Raw genomic sequence first — 16,650 nt, 5'->3', positions numbered from 1 at the left:
TTTTCATAAATTTCACGCATATGCCTCCTCTTTATCTTGACAGGAAATGTCTATATGTGGAGTCTGCAATGTAAGCATGTTTCTATGCAAATTATACGTAGGAAAACTAAGCAAGAGCCCATTTGAAGACGTCTCACAAGTTAATAAGTTACCCAGAATTACTATCAGCTCAACTCTCCAAAGATATAATTTTATCCTTTGCCTAAATATTTCTTTTTTATGGTTGATTATGAATTTGTATTAAGTGGAAGTTTTCATGAAAATCAAGAGATCAAAGCATGCCTTCACATGCATCTTTCACTGGTAAAGAGAAACCCCAATGGCAGCTGTCCTGAAAGGATTCATTCTGCTATGGATATACTTGGCATTTATCCTTTGTGGAAAGAAATACTTGAATAATTTTAAGCCTTAAATGCTAAGTAATCAGTGACCTGTGCTTTAAACATCTGACAAAAAAAGGTCCAATATTAAGTTGGATATAGCACTTTTGCTCTGTTGGTTTACAAGGGAGATTTTTGCTCTCTCTTTTCCAGGCTGACTGGCATGAACCTTCCTTCTCCTGTTATCAGTAGCAAGAACTGGTTACGACTCCATTTCACATCTGACAGTAACCATCGACGCAAAGGATTCAATGCTCAGTTTCAAGGTAAGAACGGCATATTGATAAGAAAACACATTGAGTCCTAAACTTGTAAGATTCTCTTGTTACAAATGGAACAAAAGATTAAAAATTTTAAATACCTTCTATCTCATATGAACTGGCAGCAACTAACAACTTATTAATAAAATTTAATTACTGGACAATACACAGTCAATCTTCAGGTTTACCTAGAACTTTGCTGGGTTTTCACCAATAAATATGTGTTAACTTTATTATAAATTTCTTTACCATTTTATTTCTGTACTTAACTAAAAATGGTATAGAATATCGGTTGCATGGAAATTCAGAAGTTTAACTGTGTTAGGCTGGGTTGACTAGAGAAACAAATCCAGCGGTGCTCGTCTATGTGTAACAAACAGATTGATATCCAGCGGTAATTATATCAAGAAGGCATCCCAACCCAGTCCAACTCAACCCAGTCCCATGCTAATCTATCAGCCCCACTTCAGACTCATGGACTTGCAGGTCAGTGATGCAGAAAAGTGAAGCAGAAAGACCACAGGTGAGTAGGTGCAGAGTTGTTTGGGCCCAAGATCAGCTGAAACCTGGCAGGATGCTTCGCAGCTAAGGCAGCCCCCATGGAGCCATGGAGGTAGGCAGAGCTCCGTCTTGTTCTTAGACAAAAGGCTCATGACAGCCAGGAGGTGTCATCAGGCTATCACTTGATTGACAGGTTTGGTTCCTCCAGTGGACATAATATCATCCAACTACCACATTAACATTTCACTTTTAGTCCTAAATTGTGATCACAACACATACCTGATTTAGTTACTTAAATATCAGTAAATCTCTTTAGAAGGAGAAATAAATATTATTTAAAAGTAAGTAAGAGCATTCAGAAATCCTTGAGGCCGATTTTCACATTAAATTTAAAAATAAGGTGATGTATAATTGAAACTGTCTTTTTTCTTTTTATTTTGTATTGAGGCTTCATCTAACAGGCATATCATAGCTAATGCCATGTGTAGGAACACTATATGTGCAAGAGGGGAGGCAATTCTAGATATCATGCTTTTAAGAAGCAACCTGACCAAATGGAGAGCTATCAGGCTGGTGAGACAGCATTTGAACATAGAAAAGAACCATTATAAAACTCATGCAGGAAGGAATTGCCCTAATTTGTTTTCTGTTTCTAGAGGGCAGGTCAATCACCAGTGATTGGAAGCAACATAGTACCGATTTCATTGATTCTGTGATAATGTCTAGTTCATCTAGGACAGTCCTACTATCATCATCAAAGAGGAGATGGAGCAATCATTCAGGATGTGCCTAAGGCCCCTCTTCCACTGATCATTAGTAAACTGGCAAACATCTATCTCTTTGCAGTAGGAGGCCTCAAGATGATTAATTCTGAAGCAAATGAATATTTTTGTCATACTAAGTATGCGTAGCAATCATTTAAAGCTTCTCCTTTATTTGTCCTAGATTTAATATTAGCAAGCCCCAATTTATATTGCATTTTTTTAAACTTAACAGGATTAAAAACAAAACAAATCAATGATTGTTTTTACCAACACTATTACCAAAGTGGAAAACTGCAGAAAAACACTTCAGAACAATAATGGAAACTCTAATAGTAGGAAGGAAACTTTATGACATGTTCACCAAATCATACTTACTTATGATATTTTTCCTTTCTAATATTCTGGCCTTGTGCAAGAGTCTCCTATTATTCAGAGGAGGAAAATATTTTGAAAAACACACACACAAATGCCTATGCTCCCTGCATTTTAAATATTACTGCAGTCATATTTATTATTAGCCATCATTCTTAAGAATATGAAAATCTCATCAGTGTTAGTTTGTGTAAAATTATATTGAAATTATTTGTAATTCACATGAAAACCATTGTGGTGTCCACACTACTAAGGCAACACTCCGGTGGTTTCACTCAATGACAAATACTGCTTTGTTTTCCGAGAGTCTGGTGTTTGGATAAAATTTTTATGACACCGCCAAACAAAGCATACATGCTTTTAAGCCTGATGCTTTTATATAATGAATTGCTATTGCAAAATGCTCTTCTTCTTTTAATGTTTGTCACTTTCATCTCCAAATTCTTCAGTATCTGAATCTTGCACTTTCTTCTCTGATTTTTCACTCTTCCGTCAAGCTGTGCCCAGAGTAGTAGTACCATTCACTGACAATAAAATTGCTCTATGATAGCTATTCCAAAAATAGATGCACTTTTAAGTTGCCTTTGCAGAAAACAGTACAAATTCAATAAAAGCTACTTGACATATTTGCAATAACGGCTACATTTCTTGAGCTCTCATTGAGTTATTGGTTTACGTGTGACATTTTGTTTCTTGAAATCAGCTGAAAATTCAGACCTTACTTTATAGGATGCTTCAATCATTAATTAAACTTAATATGTGTTAGCACAATCCATCATCTAGACATGTTTGAAGTCTACAACTTGAATTTGTATGCACACACATATATATTATTCTTGAACTTGGAGAGACTCTTTACTACCAAATAGCTGTTTAAGTGTTGAAACCCCATTTTACATATTTGTCTGTCTATTTATAAAAATAAAACTTTCCTAAAATGAAATTCCCATTGATTTCTTTCACTGATAAATCATTTTGAATGAAAGTACTCCCAATAAAATTATATAGAGAGAACACCCATCACATAAATCAAAGGAAAACCTGAATATGGGTTTAGAACTTTTATTTACACAAATAATTAGTTTGGTTTTAGTTTATATTTTGAATAGCTATTTATTATTTTTTAAATTTATAATGAAGGCTTGTATATAAATTGATTTTTTAACATTATTGAAAATATACTTTGGATCACTGAATGCTTCGTTTTCAGATTTTCACATTAATTTAAATTTGGGTCAACTTTATGCATTTCTTGTTCCTTGGTGCCTACATGATCTGTGGCATCAACTAGCCCTATTGGAGCTGTAGAATAAGCACTGGACTGTGTACTGCAAGGTTGGGGATTCAAGCTAATCGGTCACTCTGAGGGAGACAGATGAGGCTGTCTGCTTTTGCTAAAATTGATTCTGGGAAATCCGATCGAGGGTCACTGCGAGTTGGAAGCAAGTCAATGGTTTTGGAGCTTAGGGTGTTTGCACCACTCAGAACCCTTGGCAAAGGACCTCATTCTTAATCAAGGCACTTTTTTGGCTTTCCCTTTAGAAGTTCTGAAAATGGTAACATACCTTATCTAGCACTGAGGAGGTGAAATTCATGTTTGTTTAAGAAATGAAAGAAATCGATTGTTTATATTCTTCACAGGACTGCATAAATATTATTCTGCAAAGCTAGTGTAAAACCTTTAGAAAGGGTTATTACACTGCATTTATAACATTAAACTTAATTTACTCTTTTCTCTAAAGTGAAGGTGTTTAATAGATATGGACACAAAATATTTTTCCAATCAAAATTAATGAGTGAAGTATATAACCTCATAACTTCTGAAAAATACAAAACCTCACTGTCATTGCGTTGATGTCAACTCACAGTGCCCCATAGGAGAGCATAGAACTGCTCCTGTGAGTTTCTGGACTGTTTGCAGGTGTAGCAAGTCCCGTGTCGTTTTACCACAGAGTGGCTGCTGGTTTCACACTGCTCACTTTTCAGTTAGCAGACCATTGTATAACCACCAGGCCACCAGAGCTTCATTCACAAGTTCTAAGCTACTACTTATTAAAGCACTACAGAATAAAAGGAGAACTTAAATAAATTTTAATCCTTTGCTCAAACTTTCCATCAATATACACTGAATCTTGTGAAGTGCTAATGAGTGCCATCGGCTAAAAGTACCAACGTACTTAGTATTTTGTCAAACAAGCTCATCTACATGTTCCAAGCTGCTCAATCGTGGACTTGATTTTGTCATTAAATACTTACAATTAGTCAACATCCTCTCTACTGTCCTGCTCTATAAAATATGAATCATAATATCTACTTTTCTGAGTAATTGTAGATATCTATGCATTGTGTAATCTAGCAAGTGCTTTGTAAATGGCACTGAATTGTCTGAGCATGCATTATTTATTAGTAAGTTGCCTGCGACCATACTGGCTTCCTAACCCAAAGGAACTAGAATGGACATCTTGACATTCTAAACTTTGAGACATATGGACTCAAAAGTGAGCAGAATATCCTCAAAAACGAACAGGAAACATCCTGACATTCTAAAATTGAAGAGAGATACAGGACCCAAAAATGAGCAGAATATTCTCTTACAATGCTGATGGAAAATCAAATTGGTATGACTACTTTGGAAAAATGTTTTACTATTAAACCAGCTTACTTATCCCCATCAAACCAATTGATTCTGACTCAGAGACCCCACATGTGTTAGAATAGAACGATCTCCCTAGGAATGTGGATGACTGACTCTCTGGAGGTCAATTGCCAGGTCTTTCTTTTAAGGTGCCTTGGTTAGACTCAAACTTTCAGTCAACAGCCAAGCAAGCTAACCATCAGCACCAACAAGAGACACCAAACCTTCATAGACTCCAACAATTCCACTCTGTGCCTATACTTTCAGAAATACATTCTTGTACATATCTGCAATAAAAAATGTACAATTAATTTCCATAGGTGCTTTATTTCTAATATCTGAACCCTGAAATCATGAGGATTTCCATAAAGAGTAGAACAAATAAGAAAAGTATATATAGTCATACAATATAAAACTAAACAAAAATGAAAAAGGACAAACCAGTTCTACATGAAACCCTATCGGTTAATCTCTCTATAATATTGAGGGAATGAAGAAACCAGAAACAAAAAGACACATATTACATGGTCCATTTAAAAAAAAATCACTTTACTCTGGGCTCATACAGCTCTTTCACAACCCATTCACATATCCACTGTGTCAATCACATCTGTACATATGTTGACTGCTGATGGACTTTGGGTCTCCAGTCGGCCCTCTCCCTCATTCACACCAATTTGATTTGTTTTGTTTTGGGTCTTCAGCGAATGTGTCAGAGAAGGTGAGCATCACAGAGTGCCGGGTTAGTAGAACAAAGTGTTCTTGTATTGAGGGAGTACTTGACAAGAGGAAAGAACTGGGAGGCAAAGGACATTGATAAAGATCTAAATACAGTCATGTGTGTTAGTCTAGGTAAACTAGGGAAATGAATCCACAGAAACGCATATGTGTACAAAAGAGAGTTTTATATAAAGTATAAGTGTACATTAAGAAAGCATCCCAACCCAGGGCAATCCAAGCCCATAAATGCAGCATTAGCCCATATGTCTGACACCAATCCACTAAGTCCTCCTCAATCTCACAAAACACACACAATGACGCTGAATGCAGGAGGAAAGCCGGGTCAGTGAGCGTGTAAGTATCTCAGCACTGGCAGGGGTCTCTTCATGGCTGTTCCAGCTCCCAGGATTGCATTGTGGTGGGTCCACGTGGATTTTCTTTAGGAATGTCTTGTAGGAAGTGAGCCTTGCCAGCTGAAGCAGGGAACTGGCTAAGGCAGCAGTATCCTGGTCTGACCATCAGAAAGCAAGCGACCCGAGACACGAAAGGCAAGGCTCACCAGCCAGTTAGCTCTCTGCCCTTCAATTAGTCCCACATGTGTTTATCAGCTAGGTTGGCACAATAAACCTTAACTATCTCAGTATGTATATATGTAAATAAATGTATATATTATGATAGTGGAATAGATCTATGTACATATTTTTATTTAAAAAGCATTATATGGTCCATATATATCAAGTTCAATAATGTGCAAAACTAGTAATTAGATGGGTGTGTATCAATATATATTTTTTTACTGTGATTGTATTGTACTCTACTATTTTTTTAAGTGTCTTTTGGTCAGAACAATCTCCTTCTAAAGGAAGAGGCTCAGAATTTCACTTAAGCATTACCAGGAAAAAACATACCTAAGAAAAATCCCTACACTGTTTCATAGCATGAGTGAATGTTCAAATTGAAGAAGCTTATCTGCCACAGAAAGAAAGGGAGATGAAGCATGTTGTAGGTAACATTATACAGCTTATAAATTACAGAAGCTCCCCTCTGTGTCCAAAAGCAACCTTTCTAACACTTTGTTCACAACTGATTTTTTATGTTATTGCAGCTATTTTTTAGAACATATTTCTTTGGAGTGCAGTGATTCCTTCTTGAAAAATGGGAATCCTAATTTTTTTAAAAAGGACAACCCTTTAAGATTGTGACGATATAGATTCAGCTTTGTGTATCTTCTCAGATTAGTTTTTCAAAGCAGAATATGGAAGACAGTTCAAAGACATATGTTTCACTAGTGAGGGGTGAGGAGTGTGTGGGAAAGAAGAATACCCTGGAGAAAGAGTGTTGAATGTTCAAATGAAAGCAAGAGGAACAAAGGGGAAACAGGAAGGTGGAGGAGTTGCAGAGAAGGTAAATTGTGGTACATACTAACTTAAAGCGCATGGAAAATGAAGGGAAAGAAATACATGATTTGCAGCATAGCTAAGAACTAGCCTTATCGAGTCGGTTCGATGACTGCCCTTGCAGATTTTCTTTAAATGACACAGGCACATTAAAACTGAAGGGACCGATCAGCAAAGCTTCCTGGCCGCAGTGTTAATCGTGCCGTTATTCTGCCAACACAGTGTCCATCTCATGGTTTAAGAGAAGTTGGGAATTAGAAGCAATCAAAACCAAGCCATGAACTGATGGCTTGAGGAATTTTATTTACAGCCCTGTTTTTGTTTGTTTGTTTTTTGTTTTCACATGGTAGCTTTATTTCCAGGTTTGATAAAATGGGAATGCTAGTGAAAAGCAGTCTGCTAGAGACAGATGTTTCAATTCAAAACACGACACTGTGAAGCAGCTAATATAGTGCCTAGAATGGCATTGCTTGACATCTCTTTAACTCAGGTCAGTAATCTTAGTGTAGGAATATATTTCTCCTTCTCTGTCTACCTTTCTCACATAGTTTGAAAAGTCTAATGAGTCCCTTGGGACATTTTATTACTTTCATACATTTCCCAGAAAATTTTAACAATTGTTCAGAGTATGCTTCTATCTTTAATAATTTATCTCATTCTGCTCTTTATTATAAGCCTCTTCAAGTTATTTTGAAGTTAAATTTTATTCTGTACATTTCTGAAATCCCCAAAATGTGCCCTGCAGTCTGCTAAGAAGTGTGGAGCTAAAACATGAGAAGTCATATTCTTATTTTTGGTGTCTGTTGAACAAGACAAGTAAACTTATAAGATAGCAATTTAAATACGAGGTGAAATAATTTATGCACAAAATGCTATAGAATCAGAAAACTCGTCTAGACAAGCAGGAAAGAGCAGAAAGGCTATTGGAGACTGCTTCCTAAGGGAGAAAATGTCTGAAAATGAGGACAAAGTCTCCAGAGTTAGAACGGAAAAGATTGAAGAGAAGAGCGTGAGTTCGCCCATTGCCTGTGATATGCAAAAGTGCACTCAAACAACGAAAGGTAGCATCGTCCGATGTCAGCATGAAAAACGAAGACTAGCGGGAGGAGAAGGAAGGTGGAGAAGGAGTGGGCGATCTCTGGGGAGACTTTTTACACCATCGCTGAGGATGGGGGCTTGATGGTGTGTGAGCAATCAAGATGACTGACAGGTGAGAGAAAAGGGGAAATCGACACCAACAATCTCATTGCACGTATTGCTAGGCAGTTCTGCTTTCTAGTTCACAGATACAGCTTAGGGATATGAGGGGAAGATGAAGGTCAGGGTGGGGGTGGGGGTGGGGAAGAAACCAGAAATATGTGCCTGTTGAACAGGGCATTCCAAAAGCTGGCCTTCGGGATTGAAGACTGGCCCAAGACGGTGATAATGGCAAAAGACGAAAACTAAGTTTGCTGACCTAAGTAAATTTACTCTAAATGTCCCTTACTCCAAGCCTCAGCCATGATCAACTGTAAAGCCTTACTATATTTAAGAAATAATGTGTTTCTTAGGCATGCGTGCTTGGTGGTGGTGGTGGTGGTGGTGGTGGTGGTGGTGGTGGTGGTGGTGGGAGAATCTTAGACAACGGAAGAGACTAAGTATAGATGACAGCTAGTCTTCTTCAGAGTTCAGTGATCAACGTGCTAGATGCGAGAAGGATCCATGGTTTGATACAGGACTTGATGGCAGTGTTTCAGGCTCAATAAGCAATGTCCTGGTTACCTGCTTCGTCCAGCAACTGATATAGTGTTAATTAGTGCAGTGGACACATTTTAGTGGCAGGCTTCCTGTGTACCAGTAACTAGCCTCGATACAGACAAGGTCTATTTTCAGTTGTCCTTCATGTACTGTTGAGAGAGAACTTAAAGAAGATAATAATTCCTGGAGGACTATTAAGGATGGTGGTCAGACAAGGCCCTTTGGGAAGTTATAGCTGAACTCGATCTGCCTGCCTTGTGGCTGTCAGGAAGAAGCAAAGTCAACAGAAAAGAAAGGTCAAGGCCATAAGGAGCAAGAACCACACACACACACACACACACACACACACACACACACAACACACACCACACACACACAAACTTTAAAGGCAAAGATGTGAAAAGTGAGCGTGATATCAGGTGAAAATCCTAGATGCTTTGTAGGAAGCCCAGTGGACATAATTTGGATTTTATCAGCACATGAAGGGAAAGCTGTGGGAAGTTTGAAATGAGGCCACAAATTCACCTGATTTATATTTTGAATGCACCATTTGTGTTTTTATGCTGAAAGCGCCAGTCTATAAAGTACAATTTGACTCCATTGATGAGTTATGGCGTTCATTGTTAATTAATAAATGGTCATGCTGGGTTTTACAACAGTCTCTCTACATCTCTCGGTGGCGGGGCACAAACTTGAAATAGGAGACAGCGCCCAGGGCTGACACCTGCTGCCTTCATGTGTGGAGGTTGAGCTCTGATGAGTTTCAATGGGATTGTGCTCCCAGGTGTCCGTAACTCCTGTGCTCCTTTAGTTTAAGTATAAATTGGTGAAGGAATTCTCTCTGACTGCAACAGGTTGCATTGTATCGGTTGGCAACCCTATTTCTTAAACTCACCTATTTGTCTTCATGAAGAAGAGGAAGGCGTTTTCTTTTCTGTCTCAGCGTAGAAAGATACAATAAAATAAAAATGCGTTCTGAACAGATGTTCCATGTCTACTAAGGAAAGGACAAAGAAAAGGAAGTGCACTTAAATTTTACTAATCATTATTTTGACTAGACAATAGAAGTAATTTCCTACTAATGTTGAGACAAGAGAATACATTTCTTAAGAAAAGTATGCAATATTATTCAGTAGAAGGGCTAAATTAAAGATTTGAAATCTTAACTAGAGGCACAGTAATGGGACGAATGAACTTTTAAGATTGTTCCAGACCTTTTATTTAAATCTATGTTTTCATTTATTAATTTATTTAAAATTAGATGAGATATTGGTACAAGGCACAATGTAATAATTGTACATACGTCCATCAGACTAAGACCTTTATCTAAATAATGAAATATGATTACGTTAGAGAATTGCGAGTTACTAAAGTAATCCAATAAATCTCAGCTCTTTAAAACACACTAAGATATGGCAACAGCAGGTGGATGCTGAGTTCTTATGCTTGAAGAATATAAAAGCTTCAGAGGGTTATCTTTCCCTTGGTAATCTTCCTGTAATCTGTATTTATGTGATATAAGGCATACTTTCATCCCAGCATTCAGTGTATCCCCTCTTAACTTCATTCGTTCTTCATGTTCACTCCCTCTTGCTGGCAGTATAACCAGGAAAAACTGCCAACCAAAGATGGAGTGGTTGTTTGTTAAATGCTCATCTTCAGCCCTTGTAGCTGAAGTTGCATGCAATTTCTGGGTCGAGGATGCCAAGTTACAAATAAAGGCTCTAGCCCCTAGATTAGTCATCACATTCATTTTCAATGAATAAATGACCATTGGAATTAAAGTACCACGATATACATTTGTGCATATGAGGAGGTTGTCAACCACAGTGGTCCGCATTAACATCCACAAAGTCACGATCAAAGCCTGGCATTTTCTTCCACTGTCTGCAGCTGCTCGGTCAGTGAGCTGTAGTTAGGTTATTGCTCACCCAAAGTCGTTATCAAGGATGGCGGTAGGGACATTGTAGCTCAATCACAGCTGTGCGTAACACAGGAAGATTTGAAACGCACAAGTAGCATTGCTTGTTCTTTATGTCAGGTTACACAACTTGGGTTAAGTGAAGCTGTCTGTTAATGTAATAACTATAGCAGAATGAAATTGTTATTCTGTTGGATGCCTTAGTTCACCAGAACTTCATGCCCCTTAAAAATGATAATATGAATGTCTCAAAACATAAATGAAACATCCACCATTTATCCATATGTTATTTGAAAGAGGATTGGGAAGCAGGAGCCATTGAAAACAGCGATGATCAGAGATTGGGCACAAGCTTATTTTTGCGCACGTGCAGAATCTGATTCCCTGCAGTTGCTTGGGATTACTTCATGTTTGCTTTCAGTCGCTCGTTTTTTCCCACCACCCTTCCCAAGCAGCATCTGAGATGGCCGTCTCTCTGTAAGCGCATTCTAATTGTTAGTTTTTACCGGCTTCCAAGACTGTGACTACTGCCACCTTTTCATTTTAAAGGTTGTATGTTTTCCTCCACAAGAGATCGCAGTTCATTTATGACTACGACATAGCAGTTTACTAATCTGAGGAATGTAATATGGCAGAGATACAAGGGCAAAACATTTCCCTGCAGGCTTTTGAAATTTACTTTGAAACTAACAATCACTTTGCTTTCAACAGACATGTATTCAGAGTATTCAGCTAATATGCCTGTCATAGAAAAGACTTTTAAAGTGTGATAATGTCCATTTCAGTTAATTAATGGTGACCCATGTGTGTCAGAGAAGCTTTGGGCTCCATAGATGGCTATCGCTGTGGCTTTTCAGCAGTAGCTTACCTCTATTCTGAGGCACCTCAGGTGGATTTGAGCAGCCTGTCCATCAGTTGGTAACCAACACTGTGCGTGAAAATATTGAGTTATATCTGACCCTAGGAACAAAACAGATCTGAACCCACTTAGGCGTGGATTTTTCCCCTATTGCTACGGTGGCGATTGCAAGTGTTGAGAGTAATTCTCTCCAAACACCGGGTGACACTACTCTCCACATGACCAGTGACAACTTGGGTTTGGGGAATGGGATCAATATTTAACGGGCCTGCACAGTTTAAATTTTTGTAGTGCAATGTCAATCGTAAATTATATTCAGATTTCCACCAGTGCTGGAGGTCAAAGTCCTAACCCCCAAGATGCTCAAGAGTAAACGCTATTTGTGTAAGATAACAAACAGCCACTGTGCAGAACCCCATGAGTGCCCCAGTCCTATGTGCTCTGGATCCTCTCACAGAATACCCCAGTGTCTCCCCATTGAGTCCTCGGGAACAGCATGCAGCTGCAGACTTGCCCCAGCTATAGGGCAGCTGGCAGCTTCTGCTCTGATTGATTAGTGCCGGCTATACCAGTTTCTAAATATATTCTTTAATATCATCCCTGAATATATTCATGAGAGCTATATGTGACTAGAATTTATTGCACAGAGCATTAAGTGCTGTAGAAATAGGCAGGCTTTATTGAACTCACCATTATGCTCTAGTGAAATAGGCAGAAAGAAAACAATTGAAATCGTCCTACTTGGAACACGTACAATCACCAAGAGTTGGCATCGACTTGCCAATAAGCAACAACAACAACAAAAATTTGCTAGCATAAAATAGTCATAAAATAGAGCTTGTTCAAGTATATGTTTTTAATAAGAAAGACATTTCCATTTATTTTGCTACCTCTACAGATATATCCTTCTGATATGATTTTGCTAACTGAATTGATTACATCTATAGAGTTGATAATAACTATATCCCAAAATATCTACATATCATTTGGGGGGTACTTCAAGATATCTTTTGGGGGGCTTCAACTTAACCATCATATTTCAGTTTCAAGGGTGACAATGGTATGTCTCTGCTCAGGAATTGCTTTAGCCCCAAATTACGTACACCAGGCATGCGCACACACCAGAACTCTCAATGATTTGTCTCTAGTCTTACTTTTCATCAAACGGATATTTTATTTTATTCCAAAATTCCCATGTTCCTGTCATGTAAAATACTTTCTGTGGACTGAACACATCATTTACTTTGATTCCACCTGTCTCGGTGCAGCACTCAGTTTGCTTAAATTCTTCTTTGAAGAAACTGTTCTAAACCCCACAGTCAGTTACCAATCATGCATCCATTTATAGTCTCATAACACCTGTAATGTTCCTATGCCTTTCAATATCACCTAATTCCTTGCATCATAGCTATAAGTACACAATAAAATACTATTTGTAAATTATTGTTATTAGTATCTGGAAGAGAAAAAGCACATTATTTATTGCCTCCATAGAAGGGTTGACTGCAGATTTAGTGAATTAACATAGTATGACTCAATGCCAGAACAAATTGAACCACATAAAATGTTAGATTTGGATAGAGAGAAGAAAGAATTTGGCATTTAAAATGGGAAGACTGTTGTGAGTTTGAAAAAGTCTCTTATGTAAATGTATATCTATTTAAGATAGAGCTCATAAGAATATCATGAAGCTTAGGTGAAAAAGAAGTCCCTGGGGAACACCAATGGTTGACTGGCTCATTTGCTACCCAAGAGAACAAGAGTCCAAATGAAGGCACTTCAGTAGAAAATCCTGATACTCTTTTCTGGAAAAGTTGCATTGTAAACCCCATGTAGCACATTTCTATGCTGACACATCATGGAGTCATCTTGAGTTGGGGTTAACTATGCTATAACTAATCGGTTCTCAATCTGTGGGTCGTGACCCCTTTGGGTTTTTCATAGGGTTCACCTAAGAAAACACATAACTATTTCACAATATATAATTACATATTGTTTTGTGATTAATCACTATGCTTGAATTATGTCCAATTTGTAGCAATGAAAATATATCCTGCCTATCAGATATTTACATTATGATTCATAACAGTAACAAAATTACAGTTATAATGTAGCAATGAAAATAATTTCATGGTTGGGGGTTCACCACAACATGAGGAACTGTATGAAAGGGTGGTGTCATGAGGAAGGTTGAGAACTACTGCTATAACCAGTTTTTCAGTGAGAAAAGTTCTATAAGTGATTCTTAGCTAGTTGACATTTGGCCTCATTCTGTTCTGAACTTGAGTGTCTCAAGTCAACAAGTAAGTGTTTTCTAGCGTAGAGATGAAATGAGTGCACAGAACAGTGCACCAAAGTGAATTTGGTACAGCGTTCAAACATTTCAGGAGGTCACATATAATGAAGAACCTATCGTACTGAGGAAGAAGTGCATGCTGCACTGAAGGCATTGAGAAACAAGATTCCAGGAATTGATGGAATGTCACCTGAAATATCTCAAGGAACTTATGCAATGCTGAGGGTGCTCACTTGTCTATGCTAAGAAATTTGAAAGACAACTTGTTGGTTAGCCAACTGAAAGAGATCTATATTTGTACTCCTCCAAAGAAAAGTGACCTACTCTAATGTATACCTTCTAAATTAAGTAATATAAATATAACATGCATATAACATTTTTCTGAAGATCATTAAATAGCAGATACAGAAGCATATAGACAGGGAGCTGCCAGAATTTCAATCCAGATTCAGAAGAAGTATTTAAATGAAGTATATCTTTGTTGATATCAGATGGATCTTGGCTGAAAGCAGAGAATATTAGAAGAATTCAAAGACAGTTGACTATGTATGTCAGGACAAATCATGGATAACATTGCAAATACTGGTAATTACATAACATTTCATTGTGCTTATGTAGAAAGTTTTTTGTTTTTTTTAAAAAGTAATTTATTAACTACTTGCAATATACAGATGACACAACCTTGTTTCCTGAAAATAAAGAAGACTTGAGTCACTTGGTGATGACTTGTTTTGCTGTGAGTCCAAAGTGACTTGATCTCACCTAACAAGAAAAGTGTATATCGATCAAGAGGCAGTTTTTTAACAGAACTAGAAAATACTGTGTGTTTTAAAATCAGAAAAGCAAAGTTCCAGGATTTTATCTTTTTACCATACTTCTTCAGTCTGTAAGCTAAGCAGAATAACCACATGAAGAACTTGGCATCATGATTAGAAGAATAATCATTAGCAATCTGTGATATGTAGAAGATACAACCTTGCTGGCTATAAGCACTTACAAATGAAGATCAAAGACTATAGCCTTCCATAAATACTACTGTCAACAAAAATAAAACCAAGAGTCTTCAGAGCTGGACAAAAAAGCAACATCAAAATAAACAAAGAAAATTAGGGTTTGCCCAGTTTTTATTTTTCTTGCAGCTACAGTCAAAACATGGAAACAGCGGTCAGAAAACCAAACGACATTGCACTGTGCAAATCTGCTTGTAACCATCTCTTTAAAGCATTATAAATAAAAGATATCACTTTGTAGACAAGGTGCAGCGACAAGCAAACACTTTGTAGACAAGGTGTTTTCAATAACCTCACATGTATTCAAAACCTGGACCATGAATAAAGTAGATGGAAGAAGAATTGCTCCTTTGAATTATGGCGTTGGTGAAGACTGTTGAATATATAATGGACTTCCAGGAGAGAGCACATATCTTTTTTGGAAAAAGTGCAGCTGGAATGTTGATTATAGGCATTCTCAAGTACATTTGATATGAAATTTAGAGGGTCTGATCCTTGGAGAAGGGCATCATGCTTTGTAAATAGAGGGAAAGGAGTAAGACCAGCACTGAGATGGATTGACCCAGCACCTATAACAATGGGATCAATGACTGCGATTATGGCACACTGCTGGACAGAGTTTTGTTCTGTTGTGGACAAGGTCACAATGTATTGGGAGACACACATGGCACCCATCAGCAGAGCCTCAGATCATTATCTTGCCTTTATTTCACTCCCCAGCACTCCTGCAGTCCTTCCTTACACAAGACACGCGGTATTTTCAAAACACGTTTATGCTCAAAAGTTGTCTACCTTGGTCTGAAGAGCTTTATACATTTCTCTCTGGTGCTCCATTTCTATAATTATTGTCAAGATTCACACGAGAGTCTAGGCTAGAGTGGTGACTCTGAATGTAGGTGCAGAATATGAATTTATTTCCCCTTTATTTTCAGGAGTAGAAGTGTGTGAGTCAAAAAGGCTTGCTACTAGACTCCACTGCATACATGCCCATACTGATTCAAAACCAAAAAGGGTTTAATCTGCGATCAGTGGATTGTGGCAGACCAATTCTTTCAATAATAAGATACTCGGATCCTTGTCTTAGTCTCCTTAAGAGGCCTTCAACCGAATACAACAAAGCTGGGGCTTCCCTGGGTGTCTCCTGAGCCATTCCCATTCAAGGCAGAGAGGCCTGCTGAGAAGGTGATTTTCTTGGGCATTCTAAAGTGATAATCTTGACAGTTTTTCCAGAAGGACATGGGCTGATCATGGGGCATTTTAGGAAGTTTGCAGAAATTTGAAAGAAGCATTAGTGAAAAAAATAATCAGGAATATTGAGCTAAGGAAATTATTTTACCCCATCACAATGCTCATTTTTTTGCAGGTTAGAATTTTGCTGGGAAATTTTCTAACATCTAGCCTACAGCCCTGATTTTGCTACTTCAGAACGATTTTTTGTTTGTTCACCAAACTCAAAGAACATGGCGAAGAGACACAATTTGAGTTCCTGGAGGGTGCCTGCTGACTCTCTGACATGTACATGGAAGAGTACAGAGTTTTTTGGGGAAGTGTTAAGAAATGAAAATGCCTTCAGTACTGTACAGACCTAGGTTGAAAATGTGTGGACAAAGGTTAGCTACATGTTTTGATACTTCTGTTCAACAAAGCTTTCTATGATTTTGTAACAATAATTTTTTCCTAGCCCGTGTGTGTGTGTGTGTGTGTGTGTGTGTGTGTGTGTGTGTGTGTACCAGGTAAATGAGTAAAGAATATTTTGAATTATCTGAATTAGATATTTATTTTTAACTCTTATTGGCTG

General features: G+C 37.8%; 1 protein-coding gene across 1 annotated transcript in view; it reads left to right on the top strand.

Moving 5' to 3' along the window:
• CSMD1 (CUB and Sushi multiple domains 1) overlaps positions 1 to 16,650 on the top strand; it is a 2,262,799-nt gene that overhangs the window by 1,281,561 nt on the left and 964,588 nt on the right. The window contains exon 6 of the mRNA XM_045286696.1: positions 534 to 646. Coding sequence (XP_045142631.1) covers positions 534 to 646 — 113 coding nt within the window. The remainder of the gene's footprint in view (positions 1 to 533; positions 647 to 16,650) is intronic.

Source organism: Echinops telfairi, unplaced genomic scaffold, assembly GCF_000313985.2.
Source record: "Echinops telfairi isolate 266 unplaced genomic scaffold, ASM31398v2 ScPeMD7_9;HRSCAF=40, whole genome shotgun sequence".
Taxonomy (NCBI): Eukaryota; Metazoa; Chordata; class Mammalia; order Afrosoricida; family Tenrecidae; genus Echinops; species Echinops telfairi.
This window is presented reverse-complemented; position numbering and strand designations above follow the sequence as displayed.